This window comes from Streptopelia decaocto, assembly GCF_964273445.1.
Source record: "Streptopelia decaocto genome assembly, chromosome: 2".
Lineage (NCBI taxonomy): Eukaryota > Metazoa > Chordata > Aves > Columbiformes > Columbidae > Streptopelia > Streptopelia decaocto.
This window is the reverse complement of record NC_138655.1, coordinates 32,200,665-32,221,410: the sequence shown is the minus strand read 5'-3', so window position 1 is coordinate 32,221,410 and position 20,746 is coordinate 32,200,665. Positions and strand designations below refer to the sequence as shown.

The 20,746-nt window shown below is 37.3% G+C and overlaps 1 protein-coding gene across 1 annotated transcript in view; it reads left to right on the top strand.

The window, feature by feature from the left end:
• ZFHX4 (zinc finger homeobox 4) overlaps positions 1-20,746 on the top strand; it is a 153,994-nt gene that overhangs the window by 110,114 nt on the left and 23,134 nt on the right. The window contains exon 5 of the mRNA XM_082045664.1: positions 17,944-18,060. Coding sequence (XP_081901790.1) covers positions 17,944-18,060 — 117 coding nt within the window. The remainder of the gene's footprint in view (positions 1-17,943; positions 18,061-20,746) is intronic.

Here is a 20,746-nt window from a genome sequence, read left to right as displayed (position 1 = left end):
GATTGAAAATCTTAAAAATGGACAAACAAATAAATATTCAGCCTTTGTTCAAAAAGGACAAAGGGAAAGCCTTTTTCCAGAAAATAGGTCAAAGCTTTATGAATACAAATAGTTAATTACAAACAACAAAGGCATTTAGTATCTGAATTTGTAGTTTGTAAGATGGCATATTCCTGTAGCATGAATATTGCTCCCCAAATCCTGCAGCAAGGTATCTGACTAAGGTACTCAAATGGCAAAAAAACTCATATTATTCACAGGTGCCAAAGAATCTGTTTACAGCCAATGTGCTAGAAAGTAATGAAATCCAATTTGCTTAGAACCATTTTCATTTTGCGAAGCGATGCTTGTGAAATTTCTTGAGGTCTAAATATGGAAGCATAAAGCCATAAATATGGGTGGAATGATAGAATAAGTGATGTCTGGCCCAGGTCAAGAGAGAGGGGCCAAGTTCTTGACTGTATCTGTGGCTCCCAAGAGGGTGAGCTGGCTCTGGGTTTAAGTTGGTGTTTCTGGAAACTAAGAATTAGGTACTGTAGTTTCTCCAAAAATTGACACAAACACAGGCACTATTATTTTCTTGTTGCATTTAAGGTACATCCCATCATGTTTTTCTAGACCCTACAATAACAAATGGAATTTCTGGTTTTGTTTTCTTACACTTGTAGGCTTTGATAAATGTTACATATTTTTCTGCTGTCCATATCTAATTTAATCAATATTACAAGTGCTCCCTTGTGGTAGGCAGAATGGTGGCAATAAAGTGAAATTTCCACAGCTTTTACCCATTGAAATTCTCAGAAGGCCAGATTCTTATAAACTTCACTGTGCTTCCTCTGTAATGGGTTTAATAGCTCCATTCAGGAAGAAATTTTGATGTGCCTTCTGATTTTTAAAATGTGGAAAGTAAACCAAGCTTTATTCTCTTTCCAGCTCTTTAAAAACTTTTCACTTTTTAATATTATTTTACCGTGAGTGTTAACAAATGTACCTGTCTCCAGAATTGCACTGATGTCCTAATATGACTGCATTTGAAAATGGTGGAGTTAACTAAGTTAAATTTCAGACATTCCCAAGATTTTTTGAAACTGGTGTAATTTAGGTCAGCTTAAGGCTATTTGGAATATCTTATTCTACATAGAGGAATTGCTAATGTCCCCTTTGAATGAACCAGCTACATTGGCTCTGTGCCACTGGGCATCCTTTTCATTTTAAGGCTTTCCTCCCAGCCATTTAAACTGTCTTTTAGGCATCTGTGTGCTGCTGAAGCAATGAAAAACAACTTTATCAAAACCTAAGATCTGGTCTTAAGTCCCAGAGTTCATTATAATAGTTTAGAACTTCTGTTGTGAGCTTCTTGTTATTTTGGTGTCCTCTATTACGAAGAATTACTGTATTGTCTTCTTCCTTGTACAATGCATCATTTGGGCTCAGCAGTCACTAGCAGAGCTCTACTTCATTCTTCATGACTGATTATTTGTCTTATTAAATTCTCCCTTAACAAAGAAAATTCCTGAAACACTGGAATCAAAAGAGATAGACGAATGTTCACACTTCTAAGAAGATACACCGCCAGTTCTAGCCTTTGTTTATACTATATTACCGTTTCTGTTGCTATTACACTCTTTCAGTGAGAAATAAACAAACAGTAGGAAGAATATTAAATAAGGGGTTTAGGCAAATTAGGTTAGACGAAGAAACGATAAAAAAGATTCAAGACAATTCAAATGAAACAGCAGGGTTCTAAATGATACTATACATCTATAAAACCAGCTATGTTCCTTCACTGTTACTTGGTAGGCCAACTGTTTTCATTTTATGTACCATAAAATTATTGTAACTGCGTTCCTGCTTAAGCAAGGGTGGAGACACTTTAAAATGGAACAGGCTGTGTACTGTTTTCTTAATCATAGGAGCTCTAGAATAATTATCAAACAGTGTTTTCCACAGAGTTGATCTATAATTCATCTAAGGAAGAAAACATCTTTCCAATAAAAGATTTTTTGTCCTCAATTTCTCAAGGGTTTCTTTTTATTGTTGTCATTAACCTAATTATCAAATTTCACACGTTCTTCATTTCTCAACTACTTTTTTCATACGCTTGTAGCTGGAGGGAAAAAACATAGGTGGAGACATTCAGTAAAAAGGTTTTTACAAGGATTACAGTTTTTCTAAGTTACATCCAAGGGAATTTAATTGAGGGAAGGTTTTTGGAGGGTGGCTTGTATTTTTTGACAGTTTGTAATATTTTCAACTCTGTAACTCAACAGTCATGAGACTGCATTAAAATTCCTGAGATTTATAAAGCAGTCAAATTTGAATTATCTGTGAATAGATTACCTGGGTTGTGGCTCAACCGGAGCCCGTCTGCTGCCCACACCACTGGCTGCAGCCCACTGCTGCAGAATGCATGACACAAAATAAATATTGCTCTACCAGGCCTGCTCTGCTCACTGCGATTTAATGCCATTCCTTCTTTCCATAGGTAGCTATTTACAAGTGAAATTAAGTGAATAACTTCAAAAGTGAATGTACTAAATGTGTTCTTTTGGTGTAGTTTACATATGGTTTTGCTTTATTTAAGTAACCCCACCCCTGTACTACTCTCGATAACTGCGAGTTGATTGTAATATATTTGTATGTGAGTTTTAAGCTTTCTTTTTGCTTAAGCCTTTAGAAAGGGTGGTGGTAGTTTTTGATTGTTTCTTCTTCTTCTCCTTCTTCTTCTCCTTCTTCTTCTTCTGTTTTTCCCACAACTATGACATTATTTTATTCTGCTTTTTTATCCAGTGAAAGTTCACATTCTTGCATAACTCCATAAACTGAGATTATGAGTATAGCACCCACCATGAGACTTTTATTGAAAGTTTGAAAAGCTGACCACTCTTTATATGTTTCTGCAACAACACGTGTCTTCCATGTTGCCAGCAGTAATGCATATCTATAACTTAGCTCGCAGAAGTACCCTCCTTGACTTTGACGGTTACAGGCTGAGGAGCAGGTCTTGGCTTCCAGTAGAGGACCATTCTTTGGCTGTGAGTGAATGAATGACAGAAGAAGGACTGAAAACACTTTTCTATGAAAACTTTTCTCTTTTTGAATGAAGGAATACATGAAATAAGTCTTCCTTAGAGTTTGATCAGCCACTGTTTCTGGAAGCAATTCATTGAAAGCTGCTGAACCTGCATGCTGTCTGAAGTATTTAGCAATATTATTTTCACATTTGATTTTTTTTTTTCTATTAGAAACTAGGGTTGAGTTCAAACTTAGTTATACTGAGTTCAAAGTAGTCTCAAGTTATATTTCTTATATGATTTGCAATTACTAACTTGCAAGGATGAAGGCCTAGTTGAATCAGATTCCATGTTCAGCTTGTTTTTCTTAAAGTTATGGTAGCTGATTTTTCAGAAGTAGCTGAAATACATTCCAGGTACCCTAACAGACCTCAAAACCAATCCTGTTCCTGTTTTATTTAGAAAGGCAGCATGTTAGGGCTTGTCATAGCACATAAAATGATTTTGGAATAGTATTTTATTTCTATTTTAAAAATTGACTTAAAATATCTGAGTTAAATAAAGATAAAAATTATTTTTGTTGCACTGATACCTCAATTTTCTTATCCCAGGAATGCAAAGTAGTTTTACTTAATCCCATGGCTGATGAAATACAAGTTTTGAGTTTGTTTTTTCATGTCAAAACATCTCTCTTCCCCAGTTAGGAGCAAGGAAAAAGTTGTGTAGTTTTTCTAATACCTTGTGTTCCCAGTTTCTGTTGAAGTCACCTTGTCAATCGATTCTTCTTTCTCTCTTTCTCTATGTGAATAATAAAAATTATTTTAACTTTTTTATGAAGTCCAACTTTGTATCAACTGTGCAGGATGGTACCCAAAAGCAACATGCTCTATTTGTACACATAATCTTGGAAGTGGCATAAGCCACGCAATCAATTTGACCTTAGATGTCCTGCCAGACTGACATCCTCTGAAGCTACAGAAACATGTATATGGTCCCTCTTAGCCATCAGCTAAAACATGGCATTTGTCAGTCTGACAGATTGTGTGCTGCACGTGATAGAATGAGTGAGGAATGTCACCTCATTGTCACATACAGTCCAAAATAGATATTAACTCAGAAAAGCCTTGAATGAAGAGTCTCTTCCTATTTCCTCATCATTTGAAAATATTACCAGTATGTTTATCTGTGCTGATGCTGATATTGACTATTTCAAGTATGCTGGGCTAACCAGGTGGAGGAGCTTTCACAAAGCATCCGAAAGAATGAAAATGACAGGCTGATAACTAATTCCTGCCCAAACCGTGTTCATATGACATTGATAATACCTCATTTCATCTTCACAACAAATTCTGAGAAAGCCTATGGCATGCCTCTCAGTTCCCCAACTTGTGCTTGTGGGACAGAGGCTGTTACAAATACAACAGAAAAAATCTTGGATCTAGTTTCTGCTGTGAGTTGAACCACCTCACTGATTCTTCACCATAAAATACATTTTAAAAGGTTTCATGAGTGGCAAGCAAATAAATATGTAGTATACAGGAAAGAAAGGATATCTGCCCAAGATTCTTTGAGATACTAAAGGTAGTATATTTCAAAAAAGGATTGTTTAGACAGAAAAGTGTGGTGCCTGTGGTAATTGCTTCATCTTACATCCTCACACAGTTATCTGAAATGCTTGTCCTGTCTTTCATGTGTGTTCCTCAGAAATGTCCCCAGATCAACAGATCTGACTGACTGGACAGGTCTGTGCTTAAAAGCCACTTAGTTAATTTTCACAGAATAGAAGTTTTGGTTTTGTTTTTAAGATAAATGAAGGTCTTTTACCCATATCTTAAAAAGAACTCAACACAGTATGCTCAGATGCTGTATGAGACTAAAAATAGAAGTCTTTAAAAATGCATGGATTAACTATACAGTAAGTGGCAGAATTTATTTTATTTTTTTATGAAGGTGCCTAAATTAATCTTGCTCTTGTAATAAGCAACTTCATAGGTGTGTGGGGGTTTTGTGTGTGTGTGTGTTTTGGTGTTTGGTATGGGTTTTTTTGTTTGTTTGTTTCTGATTTGGAAGTTATTTGCTGCTTACTTCACATCATGTTCCACTTCTGAAGCGAAATACTACTATAAACTAGTGGCTATTATAATCCCCAGACCTCAAAGCCCAGCACACATGGTTTTGTGAACAGATGATTTGAAATGAGTGGAACTTTCTCAATGTATTTGTGGGTTAGTGTGTATGGAGGATATATCTTTTATGAGGACTATAAAATTTGCTTAAAGGCCAGGTGTTGACCATCTATTTTGCATCGGTAAAAAGGCTCTGTGCCTAATGTATGGGGTTTTGCTGATTTCTCTGAGACTGTGTAGATTCTTGAAACTGCTCGGCTTTCAGTCCATGGGTGCTGAGATAACACCCAGCACTTCTGGAAATCAAATGTTGTGTGTTCACTTAAGGCCATTTTTCTGTAATATGACTGCTGAAGATTTGAACTTCTGTGAATACACTTGCTCAAGCAAAGCCAATCCTTGCCAATATTTTACAAAGTCCATTTTTTTCCTCATTCTCTCAGCTTAGTGATGACTGTGGAGCTAATTTATGCTGAGGTAATCAAAACATCTTGGTTCAAAAACAAAACAATAATTGTCACAAATATAGCACATCTGCCAAACAGTAATTGTGCCTCATCTTTACATGTCTCTTTCTGTCATAAGGGAAGTTATAGTATTTTTTGTAATTACAACATGTATGAATTGACTGGTGTATGTCTGAAAGCAGTGTTTGCAAGCTCTAATAAAATTATTAAATTTCATAAGTATTAGCACATATATAAAATAAAAAGAAGACACTCTGCACTCTGTATGATACTTGCTAACTACAGTTACTGGACTATTCCTAAATTCTGTTACTTCTAAGCCCTATTCCTAATTAGCTAAGCCCGGGTCTAATATGATAAAGTGAATAAGCAAAATCTTACATTTCTGTATGAGGTTTTATTCAGACCACGCCTGTGAACTTCAACCTGATTTGTGCAGGAAAATCCTTGTGCACAGCCTTACAGTCTACTCTTAGGAATTTTATGACTTTATATTTTACAGATAATATTCAGATAACAACACCTGTAAATATATGCTGCTTGTTGAACTTAAATGCCTGAACAAGAAAATGGGAGGTTAATATATTGGTATAGTAGAGCAGGTTTGCTTCTGCCTCTCAAAAAAGCCACTTTCATAATCAAGAAGGACTAATATATGCTGTACTATCTTAATTCAGCACCACGTGTGTATGCATGAAGATATGGTCTGTAATTACATGGTTACAAAGCGTTTCTGAATGGAGCTGCATGGGGATATGGATGAATAAGTACTGTGCAGGGATGGCAGAAATGGGTTTAGAGCCTCACCGTGTTTGCTGATAAATTCAGAAAGTGTGTAGTGAAGGAGGCTGAGAATGCCAGGAAGAGAAATAATGGGGTATGTTTAAGACAACTGGAGAACTTGCTTCCGTATCTGTCCCTGCTGGATAGATCTATTTTTTTATCCTAAGCAGGTCACCTTACCCAGACTTTTCATAGGAGTTCACTGACTGTGTGGCCTTCATTTTCTGAGTGCTTGATTTGAGGCTGTACTATAGTGTTAAATAAGTGCTGAACACACAGAGCTGCAAATGAAAGCAATCAGTGCTGTGCTTTGAGCATATAAAGTGCTATATATTGCTATGTACTTGGAAAAATTGTGTCCCATCTATATCAAACTGAGTTCTCCAAGTTGGTAGATTTTTTTAACCTCAATTTTTCTATTCTTTCCCCTTCTGAAATTGCAGAATTGCCTACTCATCTCTTTGCACATAATGAAGATAAATTCATTATGTTTGTACAGCAACAAAAAGTCAACATTGAAATTAATAATTTGGCTTTCAGAATGGGTTGAAGAGACATAGCAAATAAAACATGTGTCCATATCCTAAATAGTGAGAAGAAAACAAAATCTTGAATAGCATTTCACTAAGTAAGTATCAGTGATTTTGTGCAGTGAATAGGACAAGAGGCTTTGCCATAAGGTAGAGCTTGATCAGGAAATTAAAGATTGTGTTGCAATGGAAGTGCATTGATTTATTTGTTAAGATAGTATAGTGTTTTACTTCTGTGATACTATTAATGGATCTAAAAGCATAGTTCTTTTGTTTGTTTTCATCTATAGTCTCATCATTATTTTTCAAAACTTAAACTAGAAAAAAAAAGTTACTGTTGTACTATACTGAAAGTCAGATGAAACATCACTGGGTTTGGATTTGCTATGCAAACTCCTTTTACTAGAGCTATTCAACCAACTGAGACTAGCAGAAGGTTTTTGTCCTCACTGTGGACAAGCACTGGTGAAGGGTAGTGTGGTAAGCCAGAAAAATATTTGTAAGACTGGAAAATCAGGGATTTAATTTCAGAGTGTGGGGGACAACATGTTTTACTTGCACTAATTTCCAGTATCTTTGCCTAGCAATCACTATCTTTACCTATCATTTTCTCTCCACATCTATCCTCTCACTATTTTGTACGTAATTTTACCACCCCACCAGTGATCTCTATTTTTCTTGCTTACTTTTGCTGCTCATTCTTCAGACATCCCTTCTATAATTCTAGTCCATTCCCAGCTCCCTTCCTCATCCATCCATGCATGTTCACGCCCCTGCTGACTGCCAGCTTTAATATTCCAGCACAAGCCTCTCAGCATGTCTTAATGTCTTTGCCTCATTTGCTTAGTAGATTACAGCAGTCTGCATTTTTGGTCCCAGACAGCTCTATCTCCTGAAGTCCAGTTTGCTGCTGGAATTTGGTACACTGTTAATTCTAGTCCTAGTCTCCTGACTTCTACCTATTTTTCATTCGATCCTAATTGCCACCTCAGTTTCTCTTCCTCCATCTTGTGGTCTTTCATGTCATTTTCCTTGGACACATTCTGTTTACTTCTTCCCCATTCCTTCTCTTAACCACAAAATTGCACTTCCATACTTCTTTTGCTTCTGCCAACCTGCTAGCACAGGTGGAACAAGCTGCTTCTGTCCTGCTATAGCAATGAGATCCCAGTGCACTGCACAATGACAAAGAGCAGCAAAAGAATAATAATAAGAAGGGAAAGTTCAGTTTTACAGTAGCAAGGATGCTATAGTTGCAGTCTGGTTGTACAGGGAAGCTGCCACAAGAATTTGTATTTTAGAAAACCTATTTAAGCTGCAGTTCCTCTATGAGGATGGCATGCACCTGATTTAGTACACATAGGAACTGGGTGAAGGGGTTTGTGGGAGCTCTGTGGGATGTGACTGAATATGCACTTTGGTGAGCCCTCAGCACTGTGGGAAGTGTAAGTGTGTTCAGTGATTATGGAGTCCTAGGAGAATTTTAGCTCTTCAGTACAAACAGCTATTCCGAGCATGGGTGTGCAGAATTTTCAAAACTATATTGCTTGGCTGAATTTGAGCAGTTTAATCCAAGATGGCACATACCAGACATCATCCCATTGGCCAAATTTTGTCTTCCAGTTTAAAATCATCAGAACAGTAAAGGTTTCCAAAACATATATAGAAATGTAAAAATCTATTTGTCCTAATCCTATTCTTAGAAATAGATGAATAATTTTGGCTGAAATTTAAAAAAAAAAAAAATGCACATGATACCCAACCTGCAGCAGAGATTCAGTGCAACTGATTTCGGACCAAGCACTTAAAAGTTTACTGAAGTTATAAGTAAAAAAAAAAAAAGCATATGTATGGTGGGAAGCCTATCTTAAGCTTACAAATGGGTGGCCCTATCAACTTTTCTGGAGTCATTAAGAACAAATTTTAAGTTCAGGCCTTGTCCAGAAGCTTTCTCTGAAGTATTTTCAGTGCAGTGAAGTATTTTCAACAGAACCACCTGATAAGGCATTTCAGGGTCTTGCCTAAATTGACACTGTAGATTGGTGCTCATTAAGCAGTTGTGAGCAGGGACTCTCACAAGGGTTGTCCTTTGCTTCCACACAGATAGAATTACACTGCTGACAATGAAAATTAATGGGATATGGGGGTGTGTGTTATTTAAACTATGCATGGGACAAAAACTATTCAAATTAGACAAACATGTAGCAAAGGTAATAGTAGTGTAGTATACTACACATTAAGAATTAAAAAAAAAAAAAATTGAAAGAGGAAAAGATGGAGGAAAATATCAAGAGTGTTGCACTGAATTAGTAAAAAGAGAAATGGTTACAAATAAAGCCACCCATGACATTCTGTTGCTGTGATACAAGAAACTTTACAGCAAGACTTGGTGACCTGAAATGCCTGACTTGGCCCTGGGAGAACCCCTGGATACAACCGGCATTTTTGAATTTAGAAGAACCGTGTATGCAGTTTACTCTATTTCAGTATTTATGAATTACCCATTATTGTACTAAGAACCAACCAATGTTGCTCATCTTCGGAGCATGCCTTGCAAGTGCCTCCAACAAACTTGGCAGTGGACTTGAGTTTCAAGCCTCAGAGTAATCAATAGGATAGTGTAATCCCTGTCCTAAAACAATGCAGCAAGAAAAGACCAGTTTTAGGTACTGTAGCATAGCACTCAAATTGAAAGGCTCCTGTAGGCTCTTGCGGATTAAGGGGACAGAGATTTGTCATGTTATGGCTACAGATCCCAAACACACTAAAATACTATAATACAAGTCAGGCACATTCCACAAAACTTCATAATACTTGAGTAATGACACAGAAGCTTGTTATGCAACTTTTCCAGATTGGGACTGGATGGAGGCAAGGAAAGACAGTAACAGAAGGGGATAGGAGAGAGTAGGGAGGCAGGAACATACTACTGGCTTTTGCTACTTTTGCAAGTTTTGATGAGCAGCCTTTTATCCTTTCCTTCTGTGTCAATAACAGAACATGTGTCAGTATACTATATTTTGTATAGTACAGATACAGCTGATCCAGGAAGCCCAGGTTTTACAGGAGATTTTTGAAGGAATTTGCAGTGGAAGTCTTGGTGAATATTCATACACATTGCTCAAGCATTGTGATCTAGGTTGGAGGAAGAGCTCAAAGCACCTGTATTATCTTTTCAAAAAACCAAAGGGTTCTTCATGTATGTGTATGTTAAAGAAGCCAAACTTTTGAACACTTAAGTGATATTTGCAAAAAATAAGTTTGCAGAAAATCCATGGACTTCTCTATATGCTATTGAATATTTGTCAGGTAACTGTGGAAAACAAACAAACAAGCCCAAATGAAATAATTCTGTACACATTAAAAAAAAAATTCAGAAGAGACAAAACATGTTTATGTTCAGGGAAAATTTTATTCACTGCAAATAGATCACCTGCTTCTGCCTGCAACACTTAACATCAAGAAAGGGGAATATTTGAACTGGAGGTCTGTAGTTAGCTACATGGCAAGGCATAGTACAGGAATTTATTCAGGTCAGAAAAAACTATCCTTAAAAGTGGAAATAAAGCCAAAGTGATGTTAATAAAACTGAACATAGGTTGGCTAAGAGGAGAAAATATGTGAAAGTACCTAGAAGAGCTAAACAAGAGTTGTTAAAGCACCTCAGAAATAGAAAGCCTGCAGAAGAGTCATTAGGTCTGCTGGACCACCAGAGGATAAAGAGTTAACCCCAAATGATCTGGAGATGGCAAAGAAAATAAATTCTTTTACTTGAGTATTCTCAAAAGGCAAAGGAGAAATATATGCACTAACAGATTTCTTTACAGATAATTTCAGAGACATACTGTTTGTGAGCCAAAAAAGAAAAGAAAGAAAGTCTGGAAGGTAGATGAGAAGGATTTTACAGTGCTCTTCAGAGAGAGACCCAAAAACTGAGTCACTAATAAAATATGTCATTTAAATGACATTTTAAATGAGCTGTTAATTAACATTGTGGATTTCTTTGTAAATGCACTCTAAAGACTTATTCTGGAAACTGTAAATGGGAGAGCCAATCTCACCAATTGCATAATGTATAGGAAACTCAGCTCAAGTAGAAGGTAAGAAAAAATGCAAGACATCATGGACAGTAGAAGAGTTTGTGTATGAAGGGACATTGAACATGCAGACTGAACAGCGACACAAAAAAGTAAAACAAGGCTGAGCAAGAGTTATAAAAAAAAGGTGAATGAATCTTTGAAGATCCAGTATTTTTTTTTTTTTTCCCACAGGGTAGAAAGGAGCACCCAGTAAACTGGTGAAGGTCATGAGGAGACTCTCATTGACTTTCTGATCTTTGGTCACACTCTTAGGCTTGGGTTCATCCACCTGACTTCCAGAATTTAGCTGCCATGTCAGGATGAAAAGTCTCCACTCCAAACACTAAACTTCACTCTAAAATCCCTCTGTATTCAGGAAGGAATAAGACCACTCAGCCTGTGTGAAGTCTGAGTTGCTCCCTGAAGATACCTGTCTCTCCCTCCATAGGGAGGAAGCTTAGAGCAGTGCCTGAAATTAAGTGTATCCAGCCTGTAGAATAAGGATTAACAATAAGGTTTAAGTTTCTTTTCTAAATAACCTTGATGGAAATATATTAGCCTTCAAGTCAGACAATGCTAGTGCTCTTCCTGCCTTCTGCTGATGGGGGAAACAGCAGTTTCTATGAACTGTGATGGCAGCCAAAAGAAAAGTACCGACCAGTTGGAAAAGTTTGACTGTTCTCAATATAGATTCATGCTTCAATGCCTTTCTGGAGATGGCCAAGTAAGAAAAGTATCCCTTTTTGCATAATAAATGATTAACTGTACATCTTCAATCACATCTGGAAAACATTGCTGAGTTTCATTCTGAATAGCTGACATTCTCTATTAATGGTTTTGTCAGCATATGCTTTTTTTGCCTCTTGCAGTATATTTGATAAAATATTAATGTAGAAATAAAACAACAAAAATATAATACACAGATTTTCCCATTTTCGGATAAATCAGTATGGCTCAGCATAAGTTTACCAACGTTTTTTTTTCCACATTTTACACCGTCATCAAACACACTGATTTTTCCAATTTACTCTCAGACTATGGGAGGAAGACTAGAAAGCAGTCATTCCCAGCCAGCAATGAGAGAAAAGGAGAGCTTGCTCAGCAGCCAGACTGGAAAGGACACCCCACCCTTCTAAACGTCTGGTGAGAACATGCCTTTTGCTTCTCCAGGAGAGGAAAGGAAAGGAAAGGAAAGGAAAGGAAAGGAAAGGAAAGGAAAGGAAAGGAAAGGAAAGGAAAGGAAAGGAAAGGAAAGGAAAGGAAAGGAAAGGAAAGGAAAGGAAAGGAAAGGAAAAAGGAAAGGAAAGGAAAGGAAAAAGGAAAGGAAAGGAAAGGAAAGGAAAAAGGAAAGGAAAGGAAAAAGGAAAGGAAAGGAAAAAGGAAAGGAAAGGGGAAAGGAAAGGAAAGGAAAAAGGAAAGGAAAAAGGAAAGGAAAGGAAAAAGGAAAGGAAAAAGGAAAGGAAAAAGGAAAGGAAAAAGGAAAGGAAAAAGGAAAGGAAAGGAAACAACAACAAAAAACAACCAACCAAACAAAAAATGCCAACAAAACACCCAACAACCAAAAAGATTAGGAAATAATAAAGTGTTGGGCAAATTAGCTGGTGATAATGAATCTTTTCTACCTTCAGAAGCAAAAAGGAGGAGATGAAAGCTGCCTCTCTGCAGCAGCCAGAGGGGTGAGGCTGAGCATGGCAAGTGGGGAATATTGGCTGCTGGGTGGAGCGGGTGCATAAAGTGGGTGTGATCTGTGACATTCCTTGGGAAGGAGCCACCACAGCGTGCTCTGTTCAGACAGTTTTGTAGTCGGCCTCCTCTGACACAGTAATACATTTCAACCAGAAGAAAATAAGCATTAGACCGCTATAAAAATTCAAATGATGCACCACAAAACAAAATGGTACAATTTGATACTAACTGCCAGTTAGCAATTTCTGGTCAATATGATGATCATCAACTAATTATAGCCTTGTTTGCGGGAACTTGAGCCTTCTAACAGCTATAGTTTTGAATATAACACAGTGATTAGAAACAGTTATTAATGGGTTGGTGCCGTTATTCCCCTTGAGTCCCGAAATAAGAAATTAGAAATCCTATTTGAAGATGAAATATGACCACTAGAGGATGCAGTCAAGATCCTGAATGAGTGAGGCATCCTGTTCCTCATTCATGCTCTGCAAGACCAGACAGAAAATAGAACAAATACTTTCTGGTATATTTGTGTGAATAAATGGCAATCCAGACATCAGGGAGAATTTCTCAACTAAGTAGTATAACTAAGATAATCTGGAAGTAAATCCACAACCCCTGCTTTTAGTTAACTTTTGCTTCTCTTGCATATTCTGTGGATTTTATTCTTTTGTTAGGCATTCCTCCTTTCCCTACATTTCCTCTCCAACCCACCCTTCCCTTATCCTTTGCTAGGGGCTACCTTCTCATCCTGATAGTTAATCTCAATAAGTCCTTCTCTCTACCAGTTGTACCTAGGATACACCTGTACTAAACACTTACAGGTACCTTTGATTCAGCTATTTATTGAATATATTGAATAACAAACCTCAATTATTTTATAAAATATCTCATTTCATATTTATTTACATACCACTCTAGTCAATTGATTTATCCTTTCTCCATCCATCCAGCCCTCAACCACAAACACTTGCTTAATCTTACTTTCTCTCTCATAACCACAATTACCCACAACTAGGAGATCATCCTTATTTAGGAAATTACTTGCAATTTGGAGAGGGCAAAAGCGATACCAACAACAACAACAACAAAATCCAGGACCAAAACAGGAACCACTGGCTGTTGATTGATATACCAATGATGTTAAAAAAAACCCAAAAACCACCACCAAAATCAGCCCTTGAAAATAGTATGTTTCTTAAATAGTCTTGAAGACAGACTCGCAAAGCTGCTCATCAGTAGGGAAACTTCTCTGATAAAACACAGGGAAAAGTGATTGATATGCCTCTGTGATTATCACAGCGCACTTAAATTACAGAAGATTGTTTCAACTCGGCCATGTCTTGTTTTAACTATTCAATATTTTATTTAAAAAAATATTATTTGTTTCTCCGTACCTTCCCTTGGATATGCTGGATGCATTTATTCCTTTATTTGCATCTCAGTAAGTCAAGCCTTTCTAATCTATGCATGAACATTCATCTAATTTTGCTGCTGGTGTCTGCTACTGAACTTTGGCTGAGACCTGGATTTTGCAATTGAAATCATGACACATCTTGACTTCATCAGGCTGGGGAAGGTCGTAAGGGTCTTCCTTCATAAAATCGATATAGAATTGCGGCCTAAGAGTGCAGATTAACATATTAAAATATATGGCATAGAATATATAGTATCAGCTGAGTAACATTAACACTGAAGCTTAACTTTTCAATTTTCCCTTATTTTACAGTTGTAGTGCAGACGGCTAACCTCATTTTTGTGTTTAATTCGAAGTCAGTTGTGAGGAAAAAGGTTGATAATGGTTTAACTCAAGAGATCCAACATCAAAAGAAATTTTCAACATTTGGACAAAATAAAACCAGGTGTGAATAAAATATCATATTGCAATAGTGAGTGTTATTAAAGCCATTAAAGTACATTTGAATCCAGTGTTCTATTCATTTTCAAAGCTGACATTTGTAAATGTATATAGGCAGGACTCTTGTAAATTTAAAACAGAGCATTAGGACTTGCTCCGGAATCTGTAGCACCGTCACACTGTGTTTTGTTGATGCATAATAACTGATAATTTTGTGTCTTTGAGCAGGGGCCATCACATTTTTGTAACTGAATAGTGTCCTTCTTGTTTAGCATATGAAGTAAAACCAAAAATATTACTAAAAAGAGATGTTTGTAGCATCTTGGTGTAGGTATGTAGTGTCTTTGATAGAACACTTCATTACATATCCCCTTCTAATGGATGGTCTTAAGGATTTTTTTTCAATTTGCTCCCTGCTTTTAAGTTAGAGCTGTTTTATTTCCATCTTGTTCCTTTGATAAATGTCGTGACAGTGTGAATCTTAGACAGCCTTTCTGTAATTTTGAAGGAAAATAGGAGAAGTTGTATTATCATTTCTGTCTATGAAATTTATTTCTGAAGTGAATGCCATACATATTTCTGAAATGAATGCCAAATGTATTTTCTAGAAGTGAGTACCATTGAAAGCCAAGGCAGGCAATTTATACCATGCATAATAATGATATTAATTTTTATGGTGTGTATAAGTTACATTTTGATTAGTTTTTTGCATGATTAAAAATTTGCAAAGCCTTTATGGCCCCCAGGAGCCTACCTGTAATAAACAGCTCTCACCTTCCAAACCATAAAACAGGTCTGCAGTACTTGAACATTAGAGCTAATTGCCTTGCTACATCAAAGGGAGCACCGCAAGTCTGAGAAAAATCACAGAAGGAGGGTGGAAAGTGGGGGGCAGTTTCACCTCTAAAGGTTATGTGTTTGTGGCTTGGTAGAGCCCTGTAAAGTTATGGCCTCAGAACTGCTGTTTGCGATTAAGTTGATGGGGAAAGTCTATCCCGCAATCTCTCCCTGCTGCTGACACAGAGTCTTTGTTCACATTCAGATTTCTCAAACTGTTGCCAGGGTCAGGCTGAGGTCAGACACCGCGATGATGTATAGGAGAACATGTCTGGGAATTTCTCTCACACTTAAAACACATACCAGAAAAACAGAAGAGCACCCTGCAAAAATTGTCTGATGAGACCCAGATGATACTGTAGCTTTTCTTTTAGTACCTTCATAATTTTCTTTCTCTTTGCCTGACACACACACAATGTTTTATTAATATGTGCCACGATAGCCCTTACAATTTTATGTCCCCTCAAGATAAGGACACTCAGTAGCACTTTGACACTTCATTTTCCAGCCCAGGGGGATTGGGCCAGTAAATCTAGTAAAAGAAGCAACGCGTCCGTTCCCAAGGATGAGTCGAAAAGGGATTGCCATCGGCTCCGTGAGGCCACGGGGCCTGACAATGGATACGAGCCTCATGTGTGCTCGCTCGGCATTAACACAGCCCGAGCCGGGCATGATCACAGGCTCGCAGCATCCCGAACTGCGCTCCCCCGCCACCCTGACAAACACAGCCCCGCGTCCAGCTGCGACAGGGATGCCTACCATGTTTGATTAGCTATCATCACGGGAGGGGGCGGGGGGCCGCAGGGCTGGGAGCGCTGAAACTGTGTGTAGGGGGTTTCCATTTTGATGGAAAGGTTTGGTGTTTTTTAAGACGCAATTATTTTTAAAAGAGGGGACCGTCTTTCTCCCTGTATTGTTCCAAAAAGTAGGCACGCATGCTTAGTCCTAACCTATTGTATTTTGATGTCAATGCAAAGCACATTGATCTGTGGGTGAGATTTGTTGGGTTTTTTTCTTTTTTTCTTTTTGCTTTGGATTCCAAAATTGCAGCTGTGTTTTTCTCTTCTGATTTACAAAAGGTTTTGCAGAGAGTTGAGAATCAGATAGGTGCGCTGCATCGATCTGAGGGTTGTTTGCCTGGGCATACAGTTTCAGTGCATGGCTGGCAAGTAAGGCACTAAGCAGCAATTTTTTTGTGCTCAGCTGCTACATATGACAGAGGATATTTCATTCGGCTGTCAGAATGTTATTAATAAAACATGGGGTGCGAAGAGGGCCACTATTTCCCCTTTCAATCACTATAGCATTTACAATGAAAATTTTATGCAGTGTGTAATTTTCAGTTAATGCTTGACACTTAAAATGTCGGTAGCTGCATTTTGTATGGTTCCTGAAGGGTTAATTGTATCATGTTCCCTGCATAAAAGCTCTGCTTATCAAAAGTGAATAGAAGAGTGTATGCAAATGTGTGTCTGTGACCTTTTGCCTTTCCAGGGTTAATTTATATGGTCATTAAAGATTTTATGAAATTGAGCGGCCTGGTGCTTCGAATCTCATTTTACCTTCACCTCCTAATTTATATAATTCCTACCTGAACTAGGAAATATGATTTTTTTTTTTTTTCTTTTTTTTTGAGTGTGTGGTGCAATGAAAACAGCATGCTGTGCTGTAGGGAGTTCCAAGTCTGGTTATCTGGCATTACTCAGATTGCTAAAAATTCATTAAAAAGTGACATCAGCACAGTGAGAGACAAATGATCACAGGATGAAAAGGAACAGTGGGCCTTTCACGGATTAGTGCTACACAGCCCCAGCATAGAAGCTAACTGCATAAACAGATTAATCCACCAGTAGCAGCATAGCTAAGATTTACCGAATAATTAAATGGGCTTGAGTTACTGTGAAGATTTCCATGTAATCTAGCTGGTGTGAACACGTAAGTGAGGTGTGGGTTATGCTGCTTCCTCAGAAGCTGGAGACCAAGTTGCATCATTTATCCTGAATGGCTCCCCCTGGAGACAAAATTTGAGACTTCTCCCACAAAGCCAGAGGTTTATATTTAATACAGTACCTAATGCCTAATACTTACTTACTGCAATTAGCGGGATACTGCTGCACTAATAGGATTTATATTTGATTTCCCCCCCTTTTTTTTCCTTTTTTTTTTTTTTTTTTGGCTCCAAGATGCATTTCTACATGCGTTTGCTTTTGTTCCAGCCTGCGTGGTGTGTGTGTGCATGCGTGTGCATGTAATATAACACAGATCATTTCTAGCCAAAGAATATGAAATGACAGGCTTTAAATCTGTCACACTGGTGTAAGTGGGTACTCTGATAAAGACGTGGTCAGAATTTCTGGATAGATTTTGAAATATTGCAAATTATTCATAATTAATTTCCAATCTCTTTAAATTGCTGCTTTTCCCCTTGTCTTCCACCCACCCCTCCTTCCCCCTGTTTTGCCACTCTCTGTTAGTACTGTTCGTATTACAGGACATATTTTTTAACTGCTGTTAAGTGGTCACTGAGTTTCTTTTCTAAGATGTTTTCTGTGCTTATCCACAGAAGAACAAGGTGAAGATACAGAAGGGTCTGCTAAAAGTACATCAGTGGCTGTGGCTGATGATAAAGACTCAAGTGAGAGAGACAATAGTGAAGGCAAAAAATCTAGTAAAGACTCTGGTAAGATGCTAGAATTTTGTCTTCCCCTTTTTAAAAACTTATGAAATGCTCTTCCATTTTAAACTGTCTGGACATTCCCACTACTATTCATTGCATGTGCATTTTGCATGTGATTTCTATCAGTAGCCTCCCATTGACCTATTTTTAATCATAACCATCTGACAGGATAGATGCGGATAAGTTGAAGAATATTACAGGACGACCAGTGAGATTATTTTTTAATCAAATCAGTTTGTGTGCTTGTAATTTTTTAAGCGCCTTTCATTAATCTTAGCTGTACTTGTGATTCCTCTGATGGCATATTAATTTTTCATAAGCATAGGATTAGGTACCACTTGATTTTTTTCTTCAGTCAGGTTTTGCCCCCCTTTTAACCCAAAGTATGTGGGGTTTTTTGTTATTATTATTTTTTGTTCTTGCTCTCTGATCAGTTACTCCCAAGAATCTGGCCTCTTCCTGGGCATTTATTTGAGGCATTTTGAAAAAAAATACACAAAATCCAGTGAAAAAGTTTACAGATGATTCAGCCTAAGAAAGAGGAAATATCATTGAAAACGGATTATGGGTTGGTAATTTTGATCTCCTGGAATAGACAAAGCCCAGTAATGAAAGCTACTGTCTTTGAAAACAAAACCCCTATGTCGTGACATTTACTTGTGCACAAACAAACCCAGGGCCAGCATCTGGTGTAGATACCCAAGGCTTTTTCTGTGTTTGATTTGGCAAATATGTGACTTCATCCATGCTTTTTATGTATGAGATGGAAATCTATGGTCACAATGAATATTACATTGGCTACTTTTGCCGCACGCTATACCTAGTTACATTATGTTGGATTCACTGAAGCAGAAGAAGTGCTGAAACAGGTTGAAGCCTATTAGTTTCAGGTAGTCATATATCTTTTCCTTGTATGCCAATGACAGCAGCATACAAAGGAGGTTGTATTCTCTGTAAAGACATAGTTGTAGAGAAAATATCATTTTACGTATGAGTTTCTTTACACCCAAATTTCCCGTACGGTAATTTGCTTTTTACATATGAAACACTTTTGGACTTATTTAAAAAAAAAAAATTGTAGATGGCTCTCTCTATGCTGAATCAATTCAGAAGACTGACTCAAAGATTAAAGCTTCCTTTTAGTTTGCTTGTTGACATGCTGAGGTCAGTACCCATCACAGATTAGAACCTCAGCTCCTCTTCAGTTGCTTTATTTTTTGAGATCAAGAGACTGAAGAAAGGCCGATGATGACAAGGATGATGTTGAGCAAGAAACTGTCTTGTGGTTTAAAATATATATCCCCCTTGGCTGCCTCTCTGACTTGGAAAAAACTGAGCATAGTGTGGTAAAGCCCTGCTCCCAAACCAACATAGGTCCTCATGCTCAGTCTTGTCAGTGGCTGTGCTGGACACTCACCAGGAGAGGAGTGACAGCCACTGCACACTCTGCCTAGGGGATACTGGGACCAGCTTCATGGAGTTTATCAGCCCTCTCTTTTTCTGAGGCAGGTCCATTTATAGTTGTTCAAGAAAGAATACGGTATTAAAGCTTCAGGAAAAAAAAAAAAAGAAAGATGGAATCTAGAAAAAAATACTGAAGGGGAATTCTCAAAATTCCGTCAGGATTAGCCACTCATAAGGGCCAAGTTTAATTAGGACAAACCTATATCCAGATGCCTACTGGGTGCACTACAAAAAAAGGCATAATTGTTCTTCATTGCTGTGCCAGCAATTACACAAGTAACTTTGCAGTAAGATTCATATAAAAACAAGGGCTGAAACACGATTGCCTTTGTGCTTTGCAGAAAATAGTTTGAACTGTAAAATCCTAAATATTTTAGAAACTTTTATTTTCCTAATCTAAATTAATTCTGCATATGTAACATTCAGACCATCATCTTAGTTTTCACTCAGCTGACAAGTATTTCTAGTGACTGCATAACTGCTTATGTATAATTGAATGTTAATTTGGGCTTTCTCATGAATTGAGTGTTGCGAGTCTTGCCAAAGAAATCTCAGGAAAACCAATAAATTAATCACAATACTAACAAGTTAGACAGGAAAGTGGTGTGACCCCTCTTTAGCATAGAATCTATTAGACGAGAAAGGATTAACATGTATTTAGTAACAGTATGTTTGTGTAAGCTGTTGTGCTGTATTGCTTACCTTATCTCAAGGAGTAGAGCTTTCAAAATGAGACTTGGCAATATGCAAGTTATATTTGTTGAATATTCATTCAGAATAGAAAAGCCTACTAATGCCTCATTTATATTGTCATTTAAATCTAGTGCCACTTTAGATTAATTATAATCCAAATTACAGCTCTATGCAGTGCAAGAATTAATATGGAATTTATCCAGATTAATACATTTGCATTGAAAATGTAATATGTCTCTGCCATGGCTAAGGGGAGCACTTTTTAATAAGGCAGTAAACATGAGGAAAAATGGAAATTAACCTTCATTATTGCAATGAAAATTATCCTTTCATTCTACTCTAATTAGAAAGAATACTGTACCAGTAATTATAATTTTAGAATTATTTTGAGGCTGAAAAACATCATCTGATGTGCCATAAGTCTTAAGTTATGCAATCTTTATCAAATATATAGATTGGTAAATACAAAAATAGTATTTTGATTATAGCTTTTGCAGGATTTTTTTTTTCACTCTTATATGTATTTTATTAA